Source organism: Eulemur rufifrons, chromosome 7, assembly GCF_041146395.1.
Source record: "Eulemur rufifrons isolate Redbay chromosome 7, OSU_ERuf_1, whole genome shotgun sequence".
NCBI classification, from domain to species: domain Eukaryota; kingdom Metazoa; phylum Chordata; class Mammalia; order Primates; family Lemuridae; genus Eulemur; species Eulemur rufifrons.
In genome coordinates, this window is record NC_090989.1 from 119,925,201 (window position 1) to 119,943,038 (window position 17,838).

General features: G+C 36.5%; 1 protein-coding gene across 2 annotated transcripts in view; it reads right to left on the reverse strand.

Moving 5' to 3' along the window:
- PPP2R3A (protein phosphatase 2 regulatory subunit B''alpha) overlaps positions 1-17,838 on the reverse strand; it is a 105,924-nt gene that overhangs the window by 16,060 nt on the left and 72,026 nt on the right. For both annotated transcript variants that reach the window (XM_069473210.1, XM_069473211.1), the window contains exons 10-12: positions 12,485-12,660; positions 11,642-11,760; positions 9,446-9,552 (exon numbers count right to left, since the gene is read on the reverse strand). In XM_069473210.1, coding sequence (XP_069329311.1) covers positions 9,446-9,552; positions 11,642-11,760; positions 12,485-12,660 — 402 coding nt within the window. The remainder of the gene's footprint in view (positions 1-9,445; positions 9,553-11,641; positions 11,761-12,484; positions 12,661-17,838) is intronic.

The window sequence follows — 17,838 nt, forward strand, 5'->3', positions numbered from 1 at the left end:
TCTGTGAGCCCAATGAATTAAAATGTTTAGAACAGTGCTTGGTACATAGTATGCTGTGTGTGTATAAATTAATGGATTTATTTTTATTTAAATAAAAGTGTTTAATTTCTTCCCACTATATACAGTTGACTTTTGAACAACATGGGTTTGAACTGCATGGGTCCATTTAAACATGGATTTTTTTCCCAACCAAACATGGGTCAAAACTCTAGTACTTAAGGGATGCAAAACCTGCATGTATGGAGGGCTGACTTTTTTTTTTTTTTTTTTTTTTTTTGTTGAGACAGAGTCTCACTTTGTTGCCCAGGCTAGAGTGAGTGCCGTGGTGTCAGCCTAGCTCACAGCAACCTCAAATTCCTGGGCTTAAGCGATCCTACTGCCTCAGCCTCCCAAGTAGCTGGGACTACAGGCATGCGCCACTATGCCCGGCTAATTTTTTCTATATAGATTTTTAGTTGTCCATATAATGTCTTTCTATTTTTTAGTAGAGACGGGGTCTCGCTCTTGCTCAGGCTGGTCTCGAACTCCTGACCTCGAGCGATCCACCCGCCTTGGCCTCCCAGAGTGCTAGGATTACAGGCGTGAGCCACTGCGCTCGGCCTGACTTTTCATATATGTAGTTCCACAGGGCTGACTGCAGTACTTGAGTATGCATGGATTTTGGTATATGCAGGTGGTCCTGGAACTAATCCCCCGTGTATATTGAGGGATGACTGTATTTTGGTTTATTTTGTCATCTTTTTCCATGCATCTTAAGTTGACAACCTAATTAATTTATTACAGTCTATAGGTTAAAATTTCATCTCATCCATATCCCATAGGTTTTAATAAATATGCTTTCATTGTTTGGTTCTAAAAAGATTGTAATTTGTATTTTCATGTCTTCTTTTGCTTAAAGGTTATTTAAACATATACTTTAAAATCTCCAAAATTTTAATTTTACTTTAAAATTTCCAGATACATGCATTTTTGCTAAATTTTTTTGTTAATTTCAGGTTGCATTTTAAATAGCAAATGTGGCCTGTATACTAGTGATTAAAAAAAAATTGTTGCAATTTTCTTCATGCCTTAATAAAATAGGCACTTTTATGGTGGTTCCATGTGTATTTATTTGTATTTGTCCATACTTTTGATTATCTCTATGAAATCAAACTCATTGTCCTTTTTTGTCATTTATCTTCCTTAGGGTTTTTTTTTTTTTTTTTTTGCCCATTTGATTTGTTGGGTTTTACGACTGTGGATTTGTCAATTCCTCCTTGTTTTTCCATCAGACTTGCTTTATATAATGCATATAGTTCATAACTTATTTTCACAGCCAACTGTTGAAATACTGATTAAGTCCCTTTTAAAAAGCTTTGAATTGTTTGTCTCTTTAACATTGCCAGATTTGATTTCCTCTTGTTACTATTCATTTTCCTGTTACCTCTGTGTAAGGTGTGAATCTGAAGAACAGTATATGGTTAGATTTTTAATCAATCCAACTGTATACTGGTTTTATGATTATACTGTATCTGGATTTATTCCACCATTTAGTGCTGTCTTTTTCTCATTATCTTCTCTTTCTCAGTATAGTGGACATCTGTTGCCATTGTTCCTTTATCAGTATAACATTCCCCTTTTTTCTCGCCATATTCTCCATTTTCTCCCTGTTTTCCTTGGGAGAACATATGGTTTGGATGGACTTGACTTATGTATAAGTTTAGTTGTAGGCCTAACCTCTTCAGGAATTGGTTTAGGGATTAGACCCAAACCAAGACAAGAGCTGAAGTGACATGAATCCCAAGGTTTTGTTAGAATTTGTGGGAAAGAGATTTTTCTCTGAACTTGAAGCTATTAGGTGATCATCTTGCTACTACTTATGAAAATCTCACCCCAAAGTAAAAAGATGAAAGAAAAACATATCCAAGAGATGACAGAGATAATGTCCTACTTTTATCATTCTATAGAGTCTCTATAGTCAGTACAATCTACAATTCCCTGGACTTTTCAGTTCTATAAACCAATAATTTCCTTTTTATTTATGCCTTTTTTTTTGACTTATGCCAATTTGAGTTGAATTAGGTCACTTGCCACCAGAAGAATGCTGATTAACACATTTGTCTTTCAGCAGACTAAGTTTTCTTTACTCATCTTGTTTTCAATTAGTAATCTATTGTCTTTTTCTAAAACTGATTTGAAAGTTTTTCATTTTTTCTTCTTTTAGTGATTGACCTTAAATTTTTAACAGACATACTTTAACTCTGTGGTCCTCAACCCCTGGGCCAGGGCCTGTTACTAGTCCACAGCCTGTTAGGAAACAGGCCGCACATCACTGCCTGAGCTCCACACCACCTCCCCCCACTTATGGTACCCCTCTCCCCAAGGTCCATGGAAAAACTGTCTTCTATGAAACTGGTCATTGGTGCCAAAAAGGTTGGGGACCGCTGCTTAACTCTAGTCATTGTAGGAGTAATATAAATTTATTAGTATCTATTATATTCTCTACTCTTATAAGGATAAGAACCACAGCATATCACCTCAACTTCTTTTTCTCTCTTATGTCAACAATACCTATGATCAATATTTAGTCCTAATGATTGTTGCTTACATCCCATGATTTCTTCTAGGATCCATTTACCTTCTTGCTGAAGAATATTGTTTAATATTTATAAACTTTTCTGCAGACTTCTGAAAGTCTGGAAATGTCTTTGTTTAACTGTCACATTTGAGTAGGAACAGAATTCTAGGTTCAAAGTTATTTTCTTTGCAGTACTTGAGTGATTTTGTTCCATTTCTTTTTGTGTGCACTTTTCTCTGATAGATTTTTAGCTCTTCTATGTTCTGAAATTTCACTTCATTGCAGGGGTCAACAAACTATAGTCTGTGGACCAAACTCATCTTGCTGCTGTTTTGGTATAGCCCATGAGCTAAGAATAGTTTTACCTTTTCAAATTTGAAAAACAAAATCAAAAGAATATTTTGTGATGTGAAAATATGAAATTAATATCCCAGTATCTATTATTAAAGTTTTATTGGAACATATCACATGCATTTGCTTACATATTACCTATGGCTGCTGAATAGTTGTGGCAAAGACCTACATAGTCTACAGTATTTACAGCGTGGCCAGAAATAATGTGATTTCTGCTCCTGTCTACCTTTTAATTGCTTTAAAAAATTCTGGGAATTATTTGGCTATTATTTCTATTGCTTTCTGAAAGGGTTTCTTACCCAGTATCCCAATCACTATCCCAAGTCAAAAATTTTTCAGCTATGTCCATTCTATTAATATTATTTAGTCCAGTGACTGCATTTTTCATTTGAAAAAAATTTCTAAGAAACTGGCTTGTCTTGCTTCAGGTGTATGATGTTTTCTCTTATCCCTCTGAAAATAGTAAATATAATCATTTTGATGTTTTGTTCTGATTGCTGTATTGTGTCTCCTTCCAAAGGTGTAAGGAAGTTGAGTATTTTATGGGTATTTCTCAACTGTTTGATATTTGTCCACTTTTCTATGTAGTTGAGAACAGACTGCTGCCTCACTGGCTACTTAGGAAGAGGTTGGAGGGGTTGTTTATGTTTTTAATGAGAATGGGGGTTAGGTGGGGTGGGAGTGGGGGATGGTATGTGCTGTTGGGGTATGGATATTTCACTGGCTGGGATTTCTCTGTTCCAACCTCCCACACTCATTGCTTTTGTCTTTCATTTAGGAGTAGGATGGGATATACAGGGGTTGGCCTACCTGGATGCATCTCCTCCTGGTTTCAGTGGAATGCAGGTATGGATCATTAAGTGCTGCTCCCATTATCAGTAACAATTATCATTACAAAGAATCTAAGCTGCTGGCTCCTTCTTCAATCTGATCCCATCTGCTTTCCTTCTTTTAGTGGTCCACTGAAGTTTTCTCTTCTTACTTTAAGAGGTGCTCTCTGTCTTATTTTTATGTGGTGTGAGACTGAAAACTACAGCATACTTTCAGTCTACCTCCTTGAAAGCAGATGCTGGTCTATATTATTGCTACTTTTTAGAAGTCTACTGAAGTTTTGTTTGTGGCGTAATATGTATTTTGTAAATTGTCCACAGACATAAACCACAAAGGTATTTTTATCTATTTTTAGGGAATAGTTTCCTGTGTCTGCAAATAATATTATAGGCTTCAATTTCTCCTTCTCTTTTGAGGTTTCCCTTCAAAAATCTGATGTTATCAGGACAGCTTTTTTTTTTTATTTCTTTTTATATCCAACCTTTGTTGTTTTCTGGTTGTTGTCATTCCATAATTGAATCTTTTTCTTTTAATAACTGACTTTATTCCTTTTACATTCACTGATCTAGAAATATTTGCCTTAGTTTTGTCATCTTTAGTTTATGCTGCATGCTCTGTGTTTTTCCTTTGTGTATACATGTTTTCTGATTCAATTAGGATATTTAGAGTCTGGCTTTAGTTTTTCAAATGTTTACTTTAAGAATATTAATTAAATGCCCAACTTGATTTATCAGCTTTTGAGGTTATCTGTTGAGATCCTGTTGATGAAACGTACACATGTATTTTCATCTTCTTTTGTATCTCCCAATTTCAGTTGTTATTACTAGAATTTACACATATATTTCTTCTTTCTCTTCACATCTCAATTTTAGTTACATTATGTTTTCCAGAATATTATATTCTGTTCTCTTTTAATGCCCTTAGCTGTTTAGCTTCTACATTTACATGGACAGAATGCTATTATTTCTTTTCTACCATGGCAGCTCCATTTCTTTGTTTTCTCTTTTTCTTCTTTTTTGAGACAGAGTCTCACTCTGTTGCCTGGGCTAGAGTGCCGTGGCGTCAGCCTAGCTCACAGCAACCTCAAACTCCCGGGCTTAAGCAATCCTTCTGCCTCAGCCTCCCAAGTAGCTGGGACTACAGGCATGCGCCACCATGCCCGGCTAATTTTTTCTATATATATGTTTAGTTGTCCAGCTAATTTCTTTCTATTTTTAGTAGAGATGAGGTCTCACTCTTGCTCAGGCTGGTCTCGAACTCCTGAGCTCAAACGATCCTCCCACCTCAGCCTCCCAGAGTGCTAGGATTACAGGCATGAGCCACTGTGCCTGGCCTTTTTATTTCTTTCAGAGACAGGGTCTTGCTCTGTCACCCAGGCTGGAGTGCAGTGGCGCAATCATAGCTCACTATGACCTTGAATTCCTGGACTCAAGTGATCCTCCTGTCTCAGCCTCCCAAGTAGGTGGGACTACAGGCGAGTACCACCACACCCAGCTAATTTTTTTGTAGAGACAGGCTCTTGCTATATTGCCCAGGCTGGTCTCAAACTTCTAGCCTCAAGTGATCTTCCTATCTCAGTCTCCCAAGAGGCTGGGATCACAGGTGTGAGCCACTGCACCTGGCCTCCAATTCTGAGCTCTTTATTTTGGTTTGTCTCTTGGTTTTATGTTTATGTCCTTTTTTAAAAAAAGAACCCCTTTACAAAGAGAAATGAAGCTATGTTACTTTCAGTTCTCACATGTTTGAAAATATATATCCATCTCTGTCTTTATGTGTCAGTGCCATCTTGGCTTAATATAAAATTCTTAGGTATAGGATTTATTTCTCTGAGAAAGTTATAAACATTGTTTCCTGGTCTTTCTTACTCAGTTTTACTGCGGAGGTATCTGAAGAAAGGCTGACTTTTTCTTCCCTTGTCTGGTGACTTACATTTGTAAAAAATGGAAAAAAACAAAACCACTCCAAACCCTAAATAAACCTTTATTCATCCTTGAATTCCAGTAAAATCACAGTGCATATCTGGGGTCAGTCACTGCTCACTATCCGTATTTCCTGGACATGGCATGATTTCTGACCTTTCATATTTAGGTTTTCTTTTATTTCAAAAAAAACTTTTGCATTATCTCTGAATATTTTTTTCTAGTCCATATATATGTTCTGTTTAATACATATAAGTCAGATCCCTTTTGTTTTCCTAACATATACCTAATTTTCTTTCTTTCTTTCTTTTTTTTAATCCTTCCTAGTGATTCTTTATTGCCTCTCAACAGAATTCCTCTTTTCCCCCTCTCATAACCCATTTTACCAGAAAGGTCTATAAACTTTTGAACCCCACTAGGGAGTTGAATCTTCATTTTCTGAGGGTTTCCAAGTATATGCATTAAAAAAAAAATTGTATAGTTTTTCTCTTACTAATCTACTTTATTGTGAGTTGATTTTTCAGCAAATCTTCAAGGGTGAAGGGGAAGTTTTCTCCGTGACCCAACAGTTGAAAGTTTATGTTTTAGAACTAGATATCTCTTTAGGTTCAAATGCAAGTTTTGTTACCAAAAGTTCGGCACTTGTTCCTGAGGCTGCATCAGAAGAATGAGGACAACTGGTTTGAGGAGAAGGAAAGATAAGTTTATTAATTTGCCAGCAAATGAGGATGTTGGCAGACCCCCATCTTAAAGTACCAACGTCCTCCCCTAATTTTCCTTTAGATACTTTTTTTGGTTCTTTCTATTAATTTTACTTGATCTTTCCAAGCCTGCTTCCTTGTCTGTATATTTTCTTAATGAAAGTTAAAAAATACACATCCACAAAATGATTTTAGGCCGGGCGCGGTGGCTCATGCCTGTAATCCTAGCACTCTGGGAGGCCGAGGTGGGCGGATCGTTTGAGCTCAGGAGTTCGAGACCAGCCTGAGCAAGAGCGAGACCCCACCTCTACTAAAAATAGAAAGAAATTATATGGACAGCTAAAAATATATATAGAAAAAATTAGCCGGGCATGGTGGCACATGCCTGTAGTCCCAGCTACTCGGGAGGCCGAGACAGGAGGATCGCTTGAGCTCAGGAGTTTGAGGTTGCTGTGAGCTAGGCTGACGCCACAGCACTCACTCTAGCCTGGGCAACAGAGTGAGACTCTGTCTCAAAAAAAAAAAAAAAAAAAAAAAAAAAGATTTTAATGCTTCCATGGAATTGCACTGTGTATGTGTAGTATAATTTTTGTTTTTGAGACAGGGTTTCGTGCTGTCAACCAGGCTAGAGTGCAGTGGTGTCATCATAGCTCACTGCAACCTTAAACTCCTGGGCTCAAGCAATCCTCTTGCCTCAGCCTCCCGAGTAGCTGGGACTACAGGTGTGTGCTACCTACCATACCCGGCTAATTTTCTGTATTTTATGTAGAGATGGGGTCTTGCTATGTTGCTCAGGCTGGTCTTGATCGAATTCCTGGCCTCAAGTGATCCTCCCACCTCGGCCTCCCAAAGTGACAGGATTACAAGCCATGTAGTATAACTTTACTAATCTTCCCATTAGATACTTTGATTGTCTCCAATTTTTCACTATTATTAACATCCACATATGTTCTTAACTATAGCAATGTGGCTTTATAAGATCAGTAAATGAACCCTAATTCCTAGCATGGAAACTCAATGCCAAGAAACTTCAAATAATGCGTATGAATCCACTTTCCTGTCTTCTTTTCTGATGCAGTTAGGCTTAAGATACTCAATGCATAATGAATGATTTTTAGGGTTTCTAGGTCATTGCCATAAAAATGACACCCCACATTTATGGCTAAGCAGATTAAAGAAATCTCTAGATTAAAGAAAGTGGGCCAGGTTTGGTGGCTTATACCTGTAATCCTAGCACTTTGGGAGGCTGAGGCAGGAAGATTGTTTGAGGCTAGAAGTTGGAGACCAGCTTGACCCAGAGAGAGACCCTGTCTCTACAAAAAAATAGTGTGCACCTGTAGTCCCAGCTACTCCAGAGGCCGAGGCAGGAGGATTGCTTGGCCCAGGAGTTTGAGGTTGTAGTGAGCTATGATGCTGCCACTTCACTGTAGCCTCGGGGACAGAGTGAGACCCAGTCTTGGGGGGGGAAAAAAAGAAAGTGGTTTGGTGATGACTTATTTAGCACTCTCAAAAAAGATATTAAAGACTTAATGGTGGAGGTACAAAATGGTGCAATCTATAATATAGAGAGGACTATCTGACATTATCTATTGGGCTGGGCTGAATATTTTCTGTTTATCCCTCCAGATCTACTCTTCCCCTGGGCTGTGCCCCAGGAGGCTGACCTAAATAGACCACATCATTGGGCTCCCTTTTCTTCTGATTTCTGATTTGAAGTCAATGTGAGACACTAGCCAGGATACTGAAGGTTATAAAGAGAATTAAGTTGGGTATTTATTCTAGCAGCTCCCTCTCAGCTGAGTTGCCACTGGTTGGCTGAGTCCCATTACTGAAGGTCACAGGTCCTGTCAGGTGACCCTCTTCATAGAGTTATTCTCTTTGGGTTCTGGTGATGGTTTCATCTCCTTGTCCCTTTAGGCCTACAGATGAAAATGGCTCCTCACTGTTGCCAGTTCTGGGTGTCTGCATCAGTTCTGTTTCTCTGAAACTCTTATGTCTTTGTAAACTCTTTTCAGATACATAGTTTGAGTATCTTGTTTGCTACATTTCTAGGAATTTGTCTTATATTTATATGTAAGATGATTCATTGCAACATTATAATTTCTACTAGTGAAATATTAGAAATAATAATGTCCATCACTACAGGACTGTAAAATAATGATTTAACTATACAGTGGAACATAATGCAGCTGTAAAAAACTATCATTCATTAGACACTTATTGTTAAGTATGGAAGAAGCAAGGTATCAAACAATGAATATATGCTATCATTTGTGAAAGAAAAAAGGAAATAACAAAAGAATGTATATGTATTTCCACACATATGGAGTAAGAGTCTTTGGAAGGGTATATAAGAACATGATAACACTGGTTGCCTCTGGGGAGAACTGGACAGTAGGAAACTTGTTACTATTTATTCTTTTTGTTTCTTTGAATATTATATCATATGAATACTGTCTATTCTAAAAATGCATTACATTAATGATAAGCCTTAGAAAAACAATGACTAAGGAAGAATTAGAGAAATTGCTGAAAAAGTCACTAGAAGATGATGGAAAAAGTCAGCAAATTATAGAGTTACTGAAATCCAAGCAGTCAAATTTTGGGATAATTTAATTTCTTAACACGGTCCCTTTATGGAATTATGCCCTGACTAGTATTAATTATATGTAGAAGTTACTTCCTGTACTGGGTTGGATGTACAAAACCATGTATGATAAATATTTATTTTAAACATGATCATTTTTATTACTTAAAGGAGCTTCAGTTCCTTTAGTCTGCTCCTCTATCTACAGGATTTATTGATACCACTAAAATAGTAGTAATGACTGCTCAGTGATCTTGGTTTCCAGTGAAAGGTACAACTCCATTAAAGCAAATGTGACATGAGAAGACTTTATCAGGAAATTAGAGAAGAGAAGACTGCTGGGGAGAATATTCATTTAACTAAAGTTGGTTTAAAAATCGTATTTTTATGCTATCCAAAAATGGAAAAAATAGAAAAGGATTTTTTTCAGGTGGTTTTAATATTCTTGACATGGGCATCCCTGTTAAAAAGGTCTATAAGACAAAGGGAGACTCACCCTTCTTGGAACTGTGCTTGTGCAGATTCCTCTGCGACAAGAGTCTCATACTCCTCAGCAGCAAACCGGTCCCAGTCAGAGGGCTCAGGCCCCTCGTTTTCAATATCCTGATTGGAAAGAGGGCAACCACAGGAAATAAAAATAATCAAAGACAAAGAATTGAGATAGGTCATCATGTATGTTGTATACTGCTGAAGAAAACCTATCTGAAAAGTGTTTCATTTCAACACGTTAAAAGAAGTGTTAAAGTAACACTCCTAAGGTGATTTTTTATACCTCAAATCACAAAATTATAACTATTTAGCAGCTAATTTTTTAGGTCTAGATTCTTTAGCCTCATATTTAGAGACCTTTCTCCAGTTCCCTCTCCCCTGGCACTTTGCACAGCAGCTGTCTGGAGTGACTTGTGGTTTGTACATGCTCACCTGAAATGTACCTTCCCCACACCCCTGGTTCTCCAGCAAATTTTACTATCTCTTTAAAAGCTAGCTTAGACACTGTGTCATCTGTGATATCTTCCATGAAACAGCCCTTCTTTCCCAAATCACTTCCTTCTCTCTATTGTAGATGTTTTGGTTGGCGTCTTTTGCTCTTGTGTCTCTGTCATCTCCATATTCCCAGTATCTCTTCAACACAGTGCCTGGAATTTATTGAGGACTTTCTAATAACATTCTTTGTAGATCAGAACAAATATCAATAATTACCATCTCTTATAAAAGTAAAAATTAGAAACAAAGGGGGAAAAAACCCATACATTTTCTTTCCCTTCTACAATATCTTAGATTATATGTTCCATGTAAAATCTTTCCAAACTGAAAATGAATTAGTATTGTCTTAGGGCCCAGGGTCAGTTATGACTAGAAAAATGTTAAGTACCTAAATATTGAATACACAGTGTGTTAATGACTACATTTAATCCATTTTAATACCCTTTCCACCCTTTTAACATTTCTGAAATTGCCATGCATCCTAGACTTAAAATTGGCAATATTTTGGGGTTTTATTGCTTAGAGGAATGTAAAATAATAGGGCATGTTAAATTCAATGAAATATAATATTGACTTTAGGCCAGCAATAACATATCTTGATATGCTCTGAGATCAGCTGCAGAGTATTTGTTTTTAGAAGGTGACTTCATACTGTTATTATTTGGGTCAAACAGTTAAGGAACATGTAGAAGAAAAGAAGACTACAACAGCTGCCTGTAGTTGTACAGTCACTATCGAAACAGTCCTTTTATATCAATATAATTTTTATTTCTTAACAGAGGAATGGTGAAAGCAAATGGTGATACTCTGTTTTTTGTTTCTGAACATGGATCACATGTCCAGGGTTTTCTGAGCGTCCATGGTTTTTGTGTATGGTGAAGGGTGCTCATCTTTATTCAGAGGCAGAATGACAATCAAAACTGATAGCCATGCACAACAATCATTAATACTTGAAAAAGTGTTATATTATATGAGAGCTATCTATCACAGAGAGCTTCTAGTTTTCATTATGATGGGGAAAGCTATTTACCATGGATTCCTGGTAAGTGAATGGTACAATTAAATCAAGGTCAATATAGTTTTTAATACAGATATATCTACTGGTATATTTTTAAAAGTCAGAAGAACAAATTTTTTTTAAAAATACTTTTTGTAACTGGTTTCTAATGCGGAAAGTACTCAGGCAGATGCAGCTTACCTAAACTTGAAGACTACCTTTGGGGAGAGATGTGCTCTAGGTTTTTTTTCCTCTGTTTTCAGTATTTGATGAAATGTTTTAAACATTACTTCTTTAAATACTGAGATTCCTACATGCATTTATTTATTTAGTTTTTTAGAGACAGCGTCTCACTCTGTTTCCCAGGCTGGTATACAAAGGAATGATTATAGCTCACTGCAGTCTCAAACTCCTGGGCCCAAGCGATCCTCCTGCCTCAGCCTCCCAAGTAGCTGGGACTACAGGTGTGTACCACTGCACCACCATACCTGGCTAATTTATCTTATTTTTTGTAGAGATGAGGTTTTGCTATGTTGCCCAGGCTGGTCTTAAACTCCTGACCTCAAGCGATTCTCCCACCTTGGCCTCCCAAAGTGCTGTGATTATAGCCATGCACCACTGCGCCCAGCCTAGAGACCATTTTAATATTAATATGAAGCACACAGCCCTGATACTGCAGTCCTCAAACAAAAGTTAAAATTATACTGGTACCTTCTGGACCGCAAAGGGGTCTCTCTGTTCATGGTCTAAGTATTTCTCCAGATTAAAGAAAGTGTCATAGAAGATGTGAGCCATTCTGCACCTCTTCAGGTCTCTTAGGGTTATTTTGCCTACATAAAAACAAATCCAGTAAATTTCATCAAGAGCTGTTGTGGAAAGAGAAAAAAACCCTTAAAGTCTAAAAGTGTATGTATATGTTTATTTTTTTTATAAAAATCCTATTTCTTTTTTTAAGTTGAGGTAAAATTCACGTAACATAAAATTCACCATTTTAGTCATTTTAAAGTGCATAGCTTTTAGTACACTCACAATGTTATACAACCATCACCACCACTATCTAGTTCAATAACATTATTATCACCCAAAAAGGAAACTCGGTACCCATCAAGCAGTCTCCTCTTTATCACCCCTCACATCCAAGCCCCTGGCAACCACTAATCTGCTTTCTGTCTCTATGGAAAAAACCCTATTTCTTTTCTTTTTTTTTTTTTTTTTTTAAGAAATTAGGTCTAGCTATGTTGCCCAGCTGGAGTGAAGTAGCTATTCACAGGTGCATTCACCATGCCATCATAGCGCACTACAATCTTGAGCTCCCGCCTCGGGCTCCCAAATTGCTGGGACTGCAGGCATACCACGCCCAGTGAAAAATCCTATTTGTTAAACAGTGGATTTGCCATCAATTGCCAGTTCTACATTAATGTCAAAGATAAACTTTAAACACTTCTGTACTTGGGAGGCCTGCACAGAAGACTTTGGAAACTAGATAATTTAGGATTACATGCCCCACTTTGTTACACAGGTGAACAGTGCAAATGTCCCTTCACTCTGTCTCACCATCGCTGGTTGGCTTCACCAGGTCAAGCATCTGGCACAATAAATCATGGAATGGCAAGGGCTCAATGCCCATGGCCTCCATCCGTTCACACTGCTCCTCGTAGAAGTACTCCAGCTCGTACATGGAGAGTACACCATCTCCATCCACATCCATGCAGCGGAACCAATACTCAATGCTAGGAGATAATGACATTCATTATCACGGGCCTGGTAAAGATCTTTTATTTACCAGATTTACTACTGCCCCTGTTTCTTTTTAAATAAGACTTACATACATGTATATGACTTAGATATAGTTTTACAAAGTTTGTTATAGAAAATGGCAGACTCCTTCTTCCTTTTATTTCACCATCTCAGAAGCAACCATGTTCAACAACTGATTATTTTTCTTTTCACCTTCACATTTTCAGATAACATGTCTATATTACTTTCTTATATTTCTGTTTTAATAACTGTATGAATTTTACACTATGAAAGATGAGGTTTTAGATCTTTACCACTTCCCACCACTACATGCCTTTCCCATCCTCTTAATATAAATTGTTCAACATTCAGAGTTTATAATTTTATTTTTCTTTTATCTCTTATTTACTTAGTTTTCCATGTACTTGTTAATAATTCAACTCTCAAATCTCTGCCAGTTGTCTAAATCCATACTCAATCCCATCAAGTATGCTACCAATTGTATCTTCTTGATGAATTTTACTGCTAGGTCTCTAGGCTTAGTTCACAGTTTCATCTAGGGATTCCTTTCTTTTATTTCTTGTATCTCACATGTTCCTCATTCTTTTTTTACTTCCTTGTTTGGTGCAGCAAATTATCTAGTAGCTTCTTGAAAAGGGAGCATGGCAGGTAAATTTTTTGAGATCTTGAATCTTTTTGAAAGTACCTTTTTTCTACCCTCTAACTTGGTTGGTATTTTGGTTAGTTATAGAATTAAAGATTGGGGTGCTTTTCCTTCAGATTTTCTATCTATCCAGTGCTGCTGAGAAATCTAAAGCCATGTTGAGATCTGATCTTTGACTGTAACTTGTTTTTTTCTCTTTGAAGCCTGCAGAGGTTTCTCTGAGTCCCTGGTAGTTTGAAATATCATGATGAAGTGCCTTGGTCTGGATCCAGCTCATCTATTTGGCTGTGCTTTCTGAGAATCTATTCAATTTGGAAACTAGTAACCTTGACTCCTTGGAAATTTTCTTAAATTATTTTATTTTTTGCCTGTCCTCTTTCTCCTCATTGATTCTCCTTTTTTAGAACTCCTGTTATTCAGATCTTTATAGTACAATATGGTAGCCACATGTGGCTTTTGAGCATTTCAGATAGGGCTAGTCTAATTTGAGATGGTTTCTAAGTGCAGATTTTGAAGATATAGTATGAAAAAAAGAATGTAAAACATCAATATTTTATATTACATGTTCCAATGATAACATTTTAGATAGGGTAAGATAGATAACTAAAACTAGTTTTACCTATTTCTTTTTACTTTTTCATTATGACTAAATTTCAAAATTACATATGTAGCTTGTATCATATTTCAATTTCTAGTTATATTGGACTTTTTGGCCTGGTTCTCCAATTTTCATATCTTGTCTCTATTTTCTACCGCTTCATCTTTTTAAAAATTGTTCTTTCTGTGAGGTTTACTTAGCTTTACCTTCTAAACATTCTGTTTTTTATTTCTGCTATCACAGTTTTGATTTCCCAGAGCTTTTTGTTTTTAGTTTCCTGAATGTTCCTTTTATAAGAAGTACTATTTTGTTCATGTTCTGTGAATGTAATTTCTTCTCATATCTCTGAGGTATTAATCACCATTTCTTTTTTGTTGTTAAAAGTTTTCTTTTCCTTGCAAAGTCTCTGTTTCATCCAGGTTACCTGTCCCCCACCCCCCGCCCATTTGTTTGGTCTCTGTCTTTTATGTGAGGCTTTACTCAGGTATCTAGTGATGCTTTGTTTTCTCCGCCTTGGGAGAATATTTAAGAATAGGTGCTAAAAAGCTGATTAGAAGTTCTATCTATGGGATAGTTGACTCTGGGCTTTACTGTAAAATGATCTGACTGGGTTCTTTCCTTGGGGATAACCCAATGTCAAATCTTTGGGTCTTTATTCTTGGGCTGGTCAGATTCCCTGGAAAAGTATCTTTTAGTTGGGGGATCAGGGCAAGCTGACTATAAGTTGAGTGAGGAATGAAGACTGGACATCCAGCATTCAGTATGCATATACTAATTTAATCTGTTTTCAATATGGCATCTATAACTTCAACAATGCTCATTCTCCCCAGCAGACAGGATCTCTATTTTATACTTTTCAGGGAATAAAGCACCAGTTTTATGCCAGGGTAGAGGACATGATCTAGAGACTGTTTCTTTAAACAAATTTTCTATAAACTCTCATGTGTATAGTATAATCTCATTTATCATACCATATCATTTGGGGCAGGGAGAAAGAGGAGGAGGAAGAGAAGGAGAAAAGGGTGGAAAAGGGGAAGAAGGAGGAAGTGGGAATAAGAGGAGGGGGAGAAGGAGGATATATATCAAAACATTAACTATGGGTCAAGAAATTATGAATGAATTTTATATTAAGGTTTCTGATTGCATGTATTTTATAATTTTTAATACTTAAGTAAAAAAAACAAATTGGGAGGCATCAGTCTGCTAGACTTCAAACTTTACTACAAGGCTATAGTAACCAAAACAGCATGGTACTGGAACAAGAACAGAGACATAGATGTTTGGAACAGGACGGAGAACCCAGATATAAAACCATCCTTATATTGTCATCTAATTTTCGACAAAGCAGATAAAAATGTACATTGGGGAAAAGAATCTCTATTCAATAAATGGTGCTGGGGAAACTAAATATCCACATGCAGAAGATTGAAACTGGATCCCTACCTCTCACGAAAATCAACTCACAATGGACAGCAGACTTAAACCTAAGGCATGAAACCTTAAGAATTCTGGAAGAAAATGTTGGGAAGACTCTTTTTAGACATCGGCCTCACCAAAGAATTTATGAAGAAGACCCCCAAAGCAATCACAGCAGCAACAAAAATAAACAAATGGCACCTGATCAAATTAAAAAGCTTTTGCACAGCCATGGAAACTATCACTACAGTGAATACACAACCTATAGAATGGGAGAAAATTTTTGCTTTCTACACATCCGATAAAGGGCTAATAACAAGAATCTACATAGAACTTAAGAAAATCAACAAGAAAAAATCAAACAACCCCATCAATAAATGGGCCAAGAACATTAACAGAAACTTCTCAAAAGAAGACAAAATGATGGCCAGCAAACATAAAAAAGTGCTCAATATCTCTAATCATTAGGGAAATGCAAATCAAAACCACAATGAGATATCACCTAACTCCAGTGAGAATGGCCTTTATCAAAAAGTCCCAAAACAACAAATGCTGGCATGGATGTAGAGAGATAGGAACACTCTTACACTGCTGGTGGGACTGCAAATTAGTACAACCCTTGTGGAAGTTAATTTGGAGATACCTCAAAGAGCTAAAAATAGAAATACCATTTGATCCAGCAATCCCACTACTGGGCATCTACCCAAAGGAAAAAAGACATTTTATAAAGAAAACACTTGCACTTGAATGTTTATAGCAGCACAATTCACAATTGCAAAGATGTAGAAATAACCCAAGTGCCCATCAATACATGAGTCGATTAATAAAATGTGGTATATGTATTCCATGGAATACTACTCAACTAGAAAAAACAATGGTGAACTAGCACTTCTTGTATTATCCTGGATAGAGCTTGAGCCCATCCTTTGAAATGAGGTATCACAAGAATGGAAAAACATGAACCACATGTACTCACCATCAAATTGGTACTAACTGATCAACACGAAGGTGCTCACGTGGTAGTAATACTCACTGGGTGCTGGTCAAGTTGGGGGCTTGGGAGGGATAAACTCACAACTAATGGAAGTGGAGCGCACTGTATGGGGGAAGGGCACACTTGTAGCCCTGGCTTGGGTGAGGCAAATGCATTAAATGTACCCCCATAGTATCCTAAATTAAAAAAATTTAATTAATTAAAAAAACAATGTGTACATCATTAAGGAATAAACTTAAAAATTTTATCTAGCAGAAATGTGAAAAACATATGGAAAAGGCAAGTCACCTGAGATGAAATAAAAATGGCCAAACACATATAAATTCAGCCTCTCTAGTAATCAAAGAAATATAAATTGATACTTTATTCTTAATTTCTCAAATTGGAAAATATTTTTCAGAGGAAAATACCTACTGTTAGTAAGGGTTCTAGGAAATATGTTCAATACCTTGTTGATAAAGATATAAACTGATACCATTTTTCTTTTTTAAAAATACACCTACCCTTTAACCTAGCAATTACTTTTCTGGGAATTTATTCTATGGAAAAAACTGTGGATATAACAACTATTTAGCTGTAGCTATTAGAGGATATTTAGGAGAGCATTCCATAAAAAATTTGGAGTATATAGCAATTCAGATTTAAAGCAATGGAAATAATCTAAAAGTACAAACAGTATGTAAAAGTATATGGGTTAAACGTCCCTAATCTGAAAATCTGGAATCAAAAATGCCTCAAAATCCAAAACTTTCAAGCACTGACAAGACACTCAAAGGTCATTCCCAAAGGAAATGCTCACTGGAGCATTTAGGATTTGGGATGCTCAACCTAAGTATAATGCAAATATTCCAAAATCCGAAAAAAATCTGAGATCCAAAACACTTCTGGTCCCAAGCATTTTAGATAAGGGATACTCTATCTGTATATGAAAAATATTATAATGAATGCCAACTTTTAATGAAGTTTTTTTCCTGGATATTAGAATTACTAATATAATTTATTTTCTTCTGCTCATCTATGTTTTCTAATTACCTATAATGGATAATAAGTTATTACTTTTGAAATGGATAACAGTCATTTAAAAATAATATAACAAGTTGCCAGAAGAAATGGCTTATTTTTTTCTATTTCAACAAATATTTCCAAAGAATATACTCAACATTTAGATAACTCTTTGAACCAATATGAAGACAGTTGAGTTGGTTATATCTGTAAGCACCATCAAGGATGGCAGCCCTTCCCTTCTTTGGTACTAAGCACAAACAAACTATGTGCAGGGCACTGTGTTACACAAGATAGAGATAAAAAGAAGTAAGGCAATTAGATTTTTGGCTTAAATGAGAGGTATCAATGGGAGAAAAAGATGTGTAAATTCTCAATTATAAATCAAAGTATATTTGACAGTGTGAAGGAAAGGGAGTGATGATTTCAACTGAAAGAACAAAGACATGTTCTTGTATACTTAATCACTTACAATTTGCTTTTCTTTCTCTCTCCAG